The sequence below is a fragment of the Apus apus genome, chromosome Z (assembly GCF_020740795.1).
Source record: "Apus apus isolate bApuApu2 chromosome Z, bApuApu2.pri.cur, whole genome shotgun sequence".
Taxonomy (NCBI): Eukaryota; Metazoa; Chordata; class Aves; order Apodiformes; family Apodidae; genus Apus; species Apus apus.
Window position 1 is genome coordinate 53,793,670 of NC_067312.1, and position 12,785 is coordinate 53,806,454.

The following is a 12,785-nucleotide window of genomic DNA, read 5'->3' on the forward strand; positions in this document are numbered from 1 at the left end:
AACCTCCAGTCAACTGGGACCTTCCCAATTAGCCAGGACTGCTGATAGATGATGGAAAGTGGCTTGGTGAGCATTTCCCCCAGCTCCCTCAATAAACTTGGGTGGATCCCATCCAACCCCATAGACTTATGTAAGTCTCAGTGTTGCAGCAGGTTGCAAATCATCTTCTCTTGGATTATGGGGGCTCCATTCTGCTTCCAGTCCCTGTCTTCAAGCACAGGTGTTTGAGTAACCAGAACACAACTGGTCTTACTAAAGACTAAGGCAAAGAACGCATTAAGTACCTCAGCCTTTTACTCATCCTTTGACACTCTGTTTCCTTCTGCATCCAGTAAAGGACTGGAAATCTCCTTAGTTGCTAATGTATTTACATAAACATTTTTTTAATTGTCTTTTACGGCAGCAGCCAGATTAACTTTTAGCTGGGCTTTGACTCTTTTAATTTTGTCCCTACATAGTCTAACAACATCTTTGTAGTACCCCTGAGATGCCTGCCCCTTCTTCCAAAGGTCATAAACTGTTGTTGGTTTGTTTTGTTTTTTTCCCCTGAGTCCCACCCAGAGTTCTCTGCTCAGCCAGCTTGGTCCTCTTTCCCACCAGCTCATCTTTTGGCACAGGGGCACAGCCTGCTTCTGTGTCTTTAAGATTTCCTTCTTAAAGACCATCTAGCCCTCCTGGACTCCTTCACCTTCAGGAATGTCACCCTGGAACTCTGTCAAGCAGTCTCCTAAACATGCCAAAGTCTGCTCTCTGGAAGCCTGAGATAGCAGTTCTGCTGATCCCTCTCCTTCTAAAAGAATGAAAAAGTTTATAATTTCATTATTACTAGGCCCACAACAGCCTTCAACCACCACTTCACCCACAAGTCCTTCTCTGTTCATAAGCAAGCAGGTCCAGCAGGGCACCTTCCCTAGCTGGTTCTGTGTGCTGGTTTGGTGGGTTTTATGGCAGTGGGGGAAGGGCCCCATGGGTGTGCTGGAGAGGTGATAGAGGTGGGGTGGGGTGCTAACGTGTGTAAGCACTGCTCTGTGTGTTGTCTGTGTCCTACGGGCATTTGATTAGTGTTAAATTAGATTACTATTTTTCCCCAAATTGAGTCTGTTTTGCCTGTGATCTTAATCGGTGAAGAACCCTCCTTGTCCTTTGTCTCCACCCAAGAGCTTCTAGTTGGCCTTTGTAGTCCTCATCCCAGAGTGGGGAGAAGGGGGGGGTCAGTGAGTGGCCATGTGGCTGCTTCTTGTCATGTTAGGCCCAAAGCACAACACTCCCTCATCAGCTGTGTCAGGAAGTTATTTATTCAGCATCACTGATTTTTAAATATAAATGCTGAACATAAATAATATAAATTTAAAATTAAAAGATAATCCTATTTCTAATTGTCTCTAGTCTCTCAAGTGCTTTTGGGATAGAAACCTGACATGACTAACATGAAATTATTTTTCTGAAGAAAGACAAACAGAAGACTGAGTGAGGCCTGTCTGACAATTTTAAACAAAAAAATCAAAGACAGCAGATCATAAATACTGTCATTCCATAACAAAGAAGCCTTTTGTCATCTCTAATTATTACCAACACTTGTTGTATTCAAAAGTGGTTTTATTATTTCTGTACTCTACGTCGAGATAAAGACTTGCACTTGGCAAAACCAGAACATACTAACAAACTGTGGCAAAACCACTGCAATGCTCATGAGATTATAACTTCCAAAAGCAGGATTTAACATCTCTTTTTATACCATAGTATCAATTTGCCTAAAAATACGATTGAAATTTTACAAGCAGCTTCTCTGAATTGCAGTTGCCAAAAACAGACAACAAAAAAGCTTCAGACTACTAGTATTTAGGATTTGGTATTTCAGTACCCAGACTATTTAGAGAAGTGACGTCCTGTATTTCCAAATCTAAAAGCAGATTCAGATTTTGTAATTTGTGCTACGTTTAACATAAGAAAAAATCTGTTTACAACCACCATTTTCATTTTAATCTTTTTAACATCTAAGAATTAGCTATGCCTTCAGAATCATAGAAATCAGAACTATTAGCTACACATGCCCATTATTCCTCTTGTTGAACTGAATTATTAGAAAGGACATCAACCGCCATAGAAACTCATGAGAGCTAAGAGACTTTGGCATGTGTTCCTCTCCTCTTCCAGCACACCAAGTAATTTCCCACAGCTGTTCAGAAGATACTGCTAACAGGTGTTACTAAGGTCAGCCAGTATATCCTTAAAAATGCTAGACTGTATACTGTTAACTGGGTAATGGCCAGCAAAGGAAAAGAACAGAGGAACACCCACTTTGGGCTAGGAATAAACAAGCTACCACCCACAAACAAGCAAGCATTTTAATGTTAGTCCACACCTAACAGACATTGATTCAAGAAGGAGCTATATTACCTTTGAAAGAAGAGAAATATGAATCTTCTTCAGGATGTTATCCATTTCACGAAGTTTTGGTCCCACTAATGGGCTGTTTGGCCCAGTCACATGTCCAATATGGTCCAGCCCCAGGTAATGCAGTATTAGGAGATCCCAGTCTTCCCTCTTTAACACTCTATCCAAATGCCTGGTAACATTATCGTCAACCTCAGAAATAAAAGGAAAACAATTAAAACATAAAAGTAATTTCCCTCTTGTAAAAAGCATAATAAAATTAGATTGCACTACCCACAAAAATTCTACAGAAGCTGATGAGTATTATTATAATCACTCACAATGTTAACAAGGAAAAAAATTTTTTTTTTAAAAAAAGCAGATTTATTTAGTTCAATGCCAGATAGTAAAAAAATGTGTCTTACAAAACAGATCATTCACCTCCTTTCATTCTTTTCTGACTATGAGGCATCAGATTTACCTACAAACAGAGAAAATGGACTCCCATGCTTCCAGAAATAGTTCTTAAAACTGTTTCAAGAAATTTTCATTTACTTTCATCCTTCACACTCCTGAATTGTCACTTCACAAGGAGCAGGTACAGAGAAAAGCCTCTCTTTGGTACTTGGAAGAACAAGGGAAAAAACAACCCCACACTTACTCTTGAATTTTGCTACTGTGCAAACACAGGAAGACTGTACTTGCTGTGAGAAAAAGAACTGACAAAGCAGGAAAGAAAAATTATTTGAAAACTGCTATTTGGGATCTAACTCACATGTTCTCTTGCCTAGGCTGACAACCTATTTCTAGCAGCATGTATTTCTCCCTGGATATTAAAAATCCTTTAAAAATTTAACACGTAACATTGCTTTGTTGACTCTGGCTTTAATGATCTAAAAAAACAGAAAAAGCTTTCAGTGTAGCAGTCTACATTACAAACTGCATTAAGAATTTGAGGGCCATATAATCACAGACTCAGCAGTATAACTGCATTTTTCCACTCCATACTGAAGCTTCTGCAAGTCTTATCAGAGTAACCAATTAAAGGTGTCTTCCAATTCATGTTAGACCTATCTAACTTCCCTAAACATTATAATAAAATTTATCAGTAGCAGGTCAATGGTCTGAAGGTTCACAAATCATAAAGGTTCAAAATATGAAATAAAATTGCTGAACCATTTACTTCTTTGGTGTGCCCAGAATAGGAATTTTCTCAACTCATTTCTTTTACGATCTATGCTCCCTCTTTGATGACATACTTAAACACTACTCACATTGCAATTATAAAAGCAATACAACACTACAGAAAGTATGTCTCTAGCAGACCAAGATTACATATTAATACGTCTTTTTAAAGATGGCACATACTAACATAAATGTGACAACATACTGTACCATGGACAGTGTAATTTTTAAACACAGCAAGCAGTCTAACTTTATACCACCGCAAGTTTTGTGCCAATAGCATAGGTTTAGGAAACACAGTAACACGCTTTTGTTACTGTATCATCCAAACACTTCCCACAGCCTATGCATGAAGGAATGAAATGGTTAGTTCCAAACTGCCAATATGAAAACACATAAATCCAGTTTCTATTTAATGGCCATGTTCGTATTTCAGAACAAGGACAGTTTTACTTATCCATTCTTGAAGTCGCCACTGTATGTCTGTACCCACAATATTTGAATTGGGATTATACAAATCTTCTCACCTCTGTAAAGTCTGACACAAAAAAGGATGTTGTTCCATCATATTCCACAAAATGCTTTGGAAACAATTTAAGCCAAGTATCATCACCATAAAAAATTATTCTTTTCCCAGCTGTTTTTGCCTGCCATATCAGATTGTCATCCAACAGAGCCGGAGAATTGAGGTTCACAATAACATCAATGAAACCAGGTATACTACCTGTCATCAAAGCCTACATAAAGCAAGAACAGAAAAGAGACAAATTAACAGAAACAAAAAAGTCTCTAGTACTCAGAAGACAGCATTACCCTAAGACCAAGCAATGAAGCAGAGGGCAGACAAATTATACTTTCTCTAAAGAAAACAAGCTGCCATGTCACATCACCTGCCACAACACAATGCCAGCTGACATCAGAGATAATAACTGCTTTACAGAAAAGCAGAAATAATACTTTGTAAATTAGCAGACAGCAAAGCAGCTATGTGTGCCAGCTGAAATTTGCTTAATTTACTGGTCATTAAATAACTAAAAAGATGGTTTGCAAGGCCTAAGCAAATTGATTTAACACAACAACAGCAACTGTAGCACATTCAAAAGTATAATTAAGAATCTTCTGGAAAATGAAATTAAGTCAATTTCTCAGGGTGTTACCAGACTGTCACCCCCTCACTCTCACTGGCCTTCTAGTTACCCTCCAAAGCTCACTGTCTCAGCTTCTTCAATGCAAGAAATGTCACTCAGATCCATCACTAAGAAGCCTGGATTTTTTCACCAACTCTGAGCATATGAAACAACCCAGCCTTTATACCCTAAGTGGGAAAAAAAAAATCACCTACCTTAATTCGAGGCATAGTCACAGTGGGAGGCTTCACTTCAGCAATAAAACTGTAGGATGTCCCTTTTTCAACAACTTGTGTTGTATATGGCATGAACTGTTTACCTTTGGATCCAAATACAAAGTCATCTCTCAAAGCATCTATCAGGACAATGACAACTTTTTTGAAAAGTGGTGGTGGAATTTTGGTCCAGTTAGAAACCATTCCTAAACAACAAAAACAGGGCACATAAAAGTCATCAACAAATGTTAACAATGGCTAGACAGAAGTTAAAAGACAACTTCACCACAGAAATGAGTGCTTCCAACTTCATTAACTTTACATTCAGAAGGGAGAAGTTTCAAACAACATAAGAAGCAATCAGAGGAAGCTGAATTTTCAGGCCATCCAGCATAGGAATGGCAGAACAACAGCAAATCCAATCCACCATAGGAAGAAAAACAAAATGTGAACGAGATGTACAATGCGAAAGAGGGAGAACTGAGGGAAAGCTATGAAATTGAGAAGGTTCAAAGGAAAACAAAGGGATGCTACTTTCTCTCTGGTTAACTTAGTAAAGGTCAACTACATATATCTGACAGACAACTTTTGTTAGACAAAAAGATACAGTATTCAACTCTGCTAATACCCAGTTTTGCACATCGGGATGTATTGCAAGCAGTGGCCCTTAAGCAAATCCCACCATAAAAGTGAAGGAAAATTACAATGAAATAGACAGTTTGAATTACATTTGAAGGGGAAAAGTTTGTGCACACTTGTGGCCTTCAAGTTAGAAGACCACGTATCAGGACAGGTCAGTGATGGCAGCTGCAGGGCCAAAACCCAATTCCAGAATCCCCCGAACTTGCTACATGGGCAGGCACAGCAAAACACTGCTGGACATCAGGTAGCAGGCCCTTCAAGCCCACCTCTTTGTCTTGTATGGACTAAATGCTGGCCACAGCAAATCCTCATTGGCATTGAGGTTGGCTCACACAGTGACATTTAGCTTTTACTGCAAAAGTTTTTGGCCCAACCTCTACAGGTCCCATATCTCTACCAGGAAAAAATACAGAAGGACAAAATGGATCTTACACTGAGATTTCTACTCAGACAAGATTGTGTTGAATCAGCCACTCAACATCTGCACTAAATAAAGTCAGGGGGGTTACACTCCTCTAGATGTGTTTCTGAGTATGTGGTTGACAATTTGGAGATGTCCTAGATAATAACTGTGTCTAGTAAAAGAACCTCAAAAAATAACCTCAGAAATTTTATTTTTGAGTACATAGATAAGCATCAATAAATTGACATTCACATACTCCTCACTCCTTATTCTTCCAAAGAAAGAAATCCGGGAGTGTGGCACAGCAGGGGGAAGAAGGAAATCACAACAACAACAAAATGTTAACTGCCAGCAACTCTCAGTAAAATTGTAATGCTATTTTTCCAGGTCTTGAATTATCAACTTAGCAGGCCTGTTTTGGTGCCCAGTGTAAAACCAGAAGGCACAACTGGATGTATCTTTCTCATAATTTGCACTTATTCACTTGCTTAGGGAAACAAAACTTACTGCACACCAAGAACGCTCAGATTGCAAACACAGATCCCCACTCACAACTCCCTCCTACAGTGTTATTCATCAGTAAGTCAAAGTATTGAGAAGGGCAAAGGAATTAGGAGTTGATTACAAGCCACCTGAAAACACTTACTGTAAGATAGCTAACCAACACATCGTGCAACCTTTCATGTGCAGTCACCTTAAATGAAGCTGGATTTCTGTGAGCAGTGAACAAAACCAGAGGTTCTACCAAAGAGTCACCACAATGATGTGCTGCAAGGATTTGTTATTATACAAGCAACTACACAACTGTATCAGTCATCCCCCAGGTGAGACTGCGTGTATTCATGGCTGCTTCCCAAAGTGAAACATTCCAGAAACACAGAAGCATTGAAGGACGTATTTATTTTTTTTCTGAACAGATGTAAACGAGGCTGAAAGCCTTCTGTATAACGGTTTAGTAAGCAGTCCTCTGTCATTAGAGCTTATAATCCAGATCCAGAGATCACAGCAAGGAAATGGCAGCCCAAGAACTACATGAAGGAAGTACACTTCCACTGTCACTCTGTTTCTGCCTGCTGGGATTACTAGCAACAGGCCTACCTGTAACCTGTTTGCAGAGCCCTGTGGTACACATTTACACTCTTCAAGTCAAACCAGTGTTCTCAAAACCCAATTGTCTGTTGCTTCCTCTCCACCTAAACAAGCCTCCCTCTGCGTTAGTCTCCTGCTAATGCAATACTCACAGCAGCCTGTCAAACATCTGTGACAGTCTTGATAATCTCCAGCTAAAAAGCCACCTGTCATTTGGCAGCATCCACTCAGGTCTCTTACCTGATTAGATTCTTTCAGCCTTCCTGCTGACCTGGTATCAGCACACCACACTCTAAATTACAAAGCTTTCTCTTTCTTCCACTTTTTCTCACCATTTACGTAAGCCAACATGCATAGTGTTACACACTCTAAAAGGATTAACAATAACAAGCAGCTGAAGTCCCAGTTTGGTAGTTAACAGTCCTGTTCCACCGAAGTAACCGTGAGTGGATGTCCCAAGCAGGAGCTTTATATGAGCAATGTAATACTCAATTCAGCTGCCCACTGAACCTCAAGTTTCACGCCACAAGCTCCAAACACTGGAAAAAGAACACTCCTTACTACCTCGTCACTAAAAACATGCTTGAAAACTTTCACAATTTCAGCTAAAGGACACAGCAGGACCTGTAGAGACCACTTCAGAGAAACAGCAATGCACAGTACTATCGTGCATTTTACAATCCGTGCAGGAAACCCCTATCCCTGCAGCTGCTTTCCTCACTACGTAAGCGTTAAAGCCAGACGAAAGGGGCACTAGGACACTCATACACCACAGTCAGCTGCACGCAACCACGGGTAGGACAGCCGCGTCGGAGACAGGGAGAGGGGAATAAAACTACAGAAAAGCGCCGTCTCCAAACACCCGAGAGCTGCGGCTTCAGGCCGCTGCGACCGCGGGCGGAGCCGCGGCTACAGGCAGAACTAGTCACGCGCCACACGGGCTGGGCACCGCGTCTGGAAACACGACGGCGCTGCGGAAGCTGCCCCGCCTCCCCGCGCCGGGCTGCCGGGGGCCGCGGCTGCCGCGCACCCCCACCGCAAACCGGGGCCGGGAAGCCCCGCAGGCCTGCCGGGGCCGCGCCGCGGTGCCGCCGAGGAGCGGGGCAGGGCCAGGCCGAGCTGCCGGGGTTACCTGCGCCGGGCGGGGCGGGTTCGGCGGGAGGGTCGCCGCGGGGGTCTCGGCGCGGCAGGGAGCGGACGGGGAGCGGGAAGAAGCCGCGCAGGAAGAGCGCCAGGCCCAGGGCCTGCAGCGTCAGCCCCGCGCACGCCGCGGCCGCCGCGCGCAGCCGCATCCTCCCCCGCCCGCCGCGCTCCTGCGCGCCCCGCCCCCCCGCCCCGCCCGCCAATCAGCACCCGCCGGCCGGCCCGCCCCGCCCCGCCATTGGCCGGCAGCCAGCCAACCGGGCCGCGGGAGGGGCGGCCCGAGCGGAAGTGGATCCCGGCATGCCCACCAATGGGAAGCCTGGATGGGGGGGGGGCGGAGCTGCAGGGAGGCGGGACTGGCAGGGGCGGGGGCGGGGGCGGGGGCGGGGGCGGGGGCAGGGGCAGGTTAAGGGGCAGGGGCAGGGGCAGGGCCGGGGGAAGGGGCAGGAGGAAGGGGCAGGGGAAGGGGCAGGGCAGGGGCAGGGCAGGGGCAGGGCAGGGGAAGGGGCAGGGCAGGGGAAGGGGCAGGGGCAGGGCAGGGGCAGGGCAGGGGCAGGGCAGGGGAAGGGGCGGGGGAAGGGGCAGGGGCAGGGGAAGGGGAAGGGGCAGGGGCAGGGGCAGGGCAGGGGCAGGGCAGGGGAAGGGCAGGGGAAGGGGCAGGGGCAGGGCCGGGGGGCCCGTGTGTCTGGGACGAGCCAGCAGCGGGGTGTTCCGCCTGTTCGCAGGCAGCGTCCCCGGGCCCGCGAGGCTCCACGAGCGCCGCAGAGCTTGTCTCCAGAGCAGGTTTCCGGCTGGGCCGTTTCCGTCGTTGCTAAGATGTGTTTTGTACAAAGGCAGGCCAAGTGCATTCTACAATGGTTTGAAAAGTGTTTTCCCACTTGGGTTGGTTATTTGTTGCTCTTATTGCCAGTTTTTGCTGGCCAGCTGCTCACACCGGGCTTTTTCAAGAGCTGTCACCAGGCATAGCTGTCTTGGTGCCAAAGGCATTGTGTCAGAAAGAAGCTGCGCTTCTGTGGGTGCGGTTGGATTGTTTCTTTCCAGAAGCAGGGCTTTCAAGGCCCATGAACTTTAGTATTCTGCAGTGAACTGCATCTGACTGTGGGGAGCACAATGGAATTCAGAGGGAATGCACAGGACTTTAAATCAGTAGGAACAGGCAAGAGGAATCTTCTGGCTTTTATTTCCAGCCACTGTATGTGTGCTCCAAGCTCTAAAATGTCTTTAGCTGGTGTACCACAACATTATGGTATTTGTATGTCCAGAAGGGCTGTGTTTGTTTTTATGGGCATTTTCTGCTTTGCTTTAAATCTTGAACTAGTGACTGGGACTCTCCCAGCAGAAAACAGCAGAGGTTAACTTAACTAACAAGCACAAGGCACCCTAGTGAAAGCAGTGTTTATAAACCACAAAACAGCAACTAAGAAATGCGTACTTTCTATTCCCTGGGCAAATATTACAGCACTTCCTGCTTCAGGAATAAGGTGGAAATTCCCCAAACACTGGGACTTTCTCCATGGTACATACCTTCACATTCTTACATTTCTGTGTTCAGGCAAAAGGATATCTCCACAGATTTAAGTACACCAGCTGCCATATGGTTTACACTTCCAGGACCTATCTCTGGGCATTGACTGAGTAGCATCACCATTTCACCCTGTCACCTTTTGTCAAAGTCTTGCAGCAAGATGCTTTCAAGGTCATTATTGTGGCTTTTAACTGCAGGCATTAAATACGTAGGAAAAATACGTGAGTGTGCACAAAGCTTTAGATCTGACTGAGGAACTGACTATGAGTCTAAAAGTATTATTACAGCCTAACATGCTCCCAATTGGTACTGTGTATTTCTCTGGCCATTTTACAAGTTTTTGAGTGTAACCTCTTGTCCCTAACAGATTTGTGCCCTGTGAGAGCTGATCATTTCATGAGGATTTGGAGGAAATGTTTGTGTGCTCCCCACTTTTAAGGAAGGAAGAGTTTAAAGAATTTAAGGCACTATGGCCAGCCCCCACTAGAGGCATTGCCCCAAGCCTGCTGAGAAGTCAGCAGTCAGAAAGCCAGCCAAGCTTTGTCTTCACCAAGCCTACCACTGGTTCAATTCATCTGGCAGGAACACATTTTGGTGAGAGTCTTTGCAACCGGTGCTCTCTGAAGTCCCTCAAGGCTTTTCTTTAGTAGGGCAACAACTGAAAAACAGGTAAGACAAGAAGTTGGTTTATCCCATGAGGGAGGAGCACATGCCCTTCCCACAGTGTCTGTGTGCCCTTTCAGCACTTAATGACATGCTGCAGATACTAGTCAACACACAGCCTGCCTGCTTCCCCAGCTGTTTTTCTCCTGATTCTGTCACTTCCTAGGTTTCACATTTTGACTGGAAAAAGAGGCCAAATCTTCCTCTCTCCTCTAGTTTCAAATACACCCAATAGGCACCCAGCTTCCTCTGTTTCTTTTTTTTCTCTTTCCTCTTTCCTCTTCTCCTACTTAACCTTATTTTGGCTGATTCCTTTGGCTTAAACAAGCATGACCTTTCTGTTACCAGAGTGATACTTCATAAACTTGTCCCTAAAACATTCAGTTCTGTACTGAGGAGCACACAAGAGGAACAGGAATAGGGGCAGTGGCAAAAAAATTGGCTGGTGTATGTAAATGCCGCAATTTTTACATAGGAGGGATGTCTAGCATATCAGTTAAATGAAGCTGTAATTTGAAATTAAATAAAAAAATAAAGTACACTTTCCAAGGGGATCTGACACTCTGAAAGCACTACTGTGCAGTTAGAAATCCAGAAGGACACAGCAATTTTTTTCTTTCCTATCATTTCACCCTTCTTCAGTACCTGGCAATTTGAATGTATGTCAGGTCTCTGCTGGTTTTAAGCCCTGGTAACACATCAGAAAAGGTTATCAAAGACTGGCTGCTGAAGTGTGAATCTCACTCCTCTGTTCTGGTGCACTGCAAAGTCTCCAGAGGTTTGTAGTTGCTGAGGCAAAAGGGAGTGCAGAAGCATGGTAACTGTAAACCCTGCTTTTCAAATCTGAGACCGAATGGGAATTCCTGCACATTCAGGAGAATTAAACAACAAAATATTGAGATATATATACACACACATTCAATAGCTTTATCCACATAAAATAATTCATTATCTGTCTTTGCACATGTGCTCCTACGTGCACAGTGTCTGCCTTCATGTGTAGATAGTTTAGAGACCGTGTGCTCAGGGTTTATGGGATTTGAGACTGAGGCAGCCAGGGGTCGCTGAAGACGATAACCCCTGACAGCCCCCGAGGTGGTGAGCTGTGGGAAACCAAAGTCTGTTTTGTTTCTGTAGGCTGCAGACTTGCCTCCTTGCTGCAGTATGAAATTACTTGTGTTCGAAGGGCAAGCAAAGCTGCAGAACAAAAGAACTAATTGATGAAGAGGCTGCTTGTGAGCTTCCCCAGAGCCCTGCACTCAAGGCTTATACTGCTTAGTAGCAATGTCTCTATCCTCCTTTCTCTACACAGGGTTGTACAGAGATGTAAACAGTCATTCATGCTTAAGAAAGCCCAGGCTTTAGAACTGCATTTGTGTCCCAATCCAGGCAGGTTCTCTTAGAGCTGCAGGCATAGGCTGGGATGGCTGAGCCTGATCCCCATATGTGCTATTAGTTAGAACATGTCTCAGGATGCTCTGACCCAATATTAGATTTTCATTCAGTCTAAATGGTTCAGGATAAAACACACCTGAAACAAAATATGCTCACAAGGAAAACTCCCTGAACTACTTAGGTGGATGGACTGATACTGGTGGTATAAATGTCTGAAACCCCCAAATGTCAGGAGACCCCATCAGCTAGAGCAATGCCAGCCATCTGGCCTTCAGGGCAGGCACTGAGAGAAGGAGCTAAATCAGGGCACAGCTGAAGCACCAGCTTTGCTTTACACATGAAAACTGTCCAAAATCCCTTCTCCTTCTAATTTTGCTCCCTTGTCTTACTGTCTCCTCCTTTAATCCTATTTCCGTTACTACTCTGCTTCCTGTTCCTAAGGAAAAAGCTTTTGCAACCATGCTCTATGTTTGACAGTCCCTCTGCTGCTCTCCCTGACAGCCTTGACTCATTTCTAGAGAGGCAGTTAATAGGGATCCTGGTGGTATCAGGTTATTCCAGGTTTAATAAGAACCTGGAAATACCAAACAGACTTTACCAGTGCCTCCACCAAGAAAGGTCTCTGTGGTGTAAGTTGGCCCCTTAGCAGGTGTCAAAGAATCCAAAGGGCAATGGGAGAGAAGGGACGTGATATAAACCTCCCAGCCAGAACATGTAGAAAGACCACATTTGTGTCTGGGTCACCAGAGAATCCAGTATCAGCGCTCTCCAGCTGCTAGTAACTTACCTGCCCCTTTTTCTGCTTGGCTGTTCCCTCTCCGTGACATTGGTACGTTTGTCCCCAGCATGCAAGTGGCATCTTCAGCTCCCCACAGCCTTCCTTGTTTGCCTGATCTGCTTAGTGCTGTAAGGCTTGCTTTAGTCACCTGGGCTTCGTCCTACTGAGAATTTCTCATATTGCAGAAATCCACTTTTCCTGGGTCCCTGTGAACAATGGTGATAATTCACAATGCTGAAGTAGGAAA

The 12,785-nt window shown here is 44.6% G+C and overlaps 1 protein-coding gene across 3 annotated transcripts in view; it reads right to left on the bottom strand.

Annotated features, from left to right (window-relative positions):
• The window catches only part of PIGG (phosphatidylinositol glycan anchor biosynthesis class G), a 101,149-nt gene extending 92,823 nt beyond the window's left edge, over nucleotides 1-8,326 (bottom strand). For all 3 annotated transcript variants that reach the window (XM_051642665.1, XM_051642664.1, XM_051642666.1), the window contains exons 1-4: nucleotides 8,167-8,326; nucleotides 4,901-5,106; nucleotides 4,086-4,295; nucleotides 2,398-2,586 (exon numbers count right to left, since the gene is read on the bottom strand). In XM_051642665.1, the coding sequence (XP_051498625.1) occupies nucleotides 2,398-2,586; nucleotides 4,086-4,295; nucleotides 4,901-5,106; nucleotides 8,167-8,326 (765 nt within the window). The remainder of the gene's footprint in view (nucleotides 1-2,397; nucleotides 2,587-4,085; nucleotides 4,296-4,900; nucleotides 5,107-8,166) is intronic.
• Nucleotides 8,327-12,785: the final 4,459 nt, after the last annotated feature.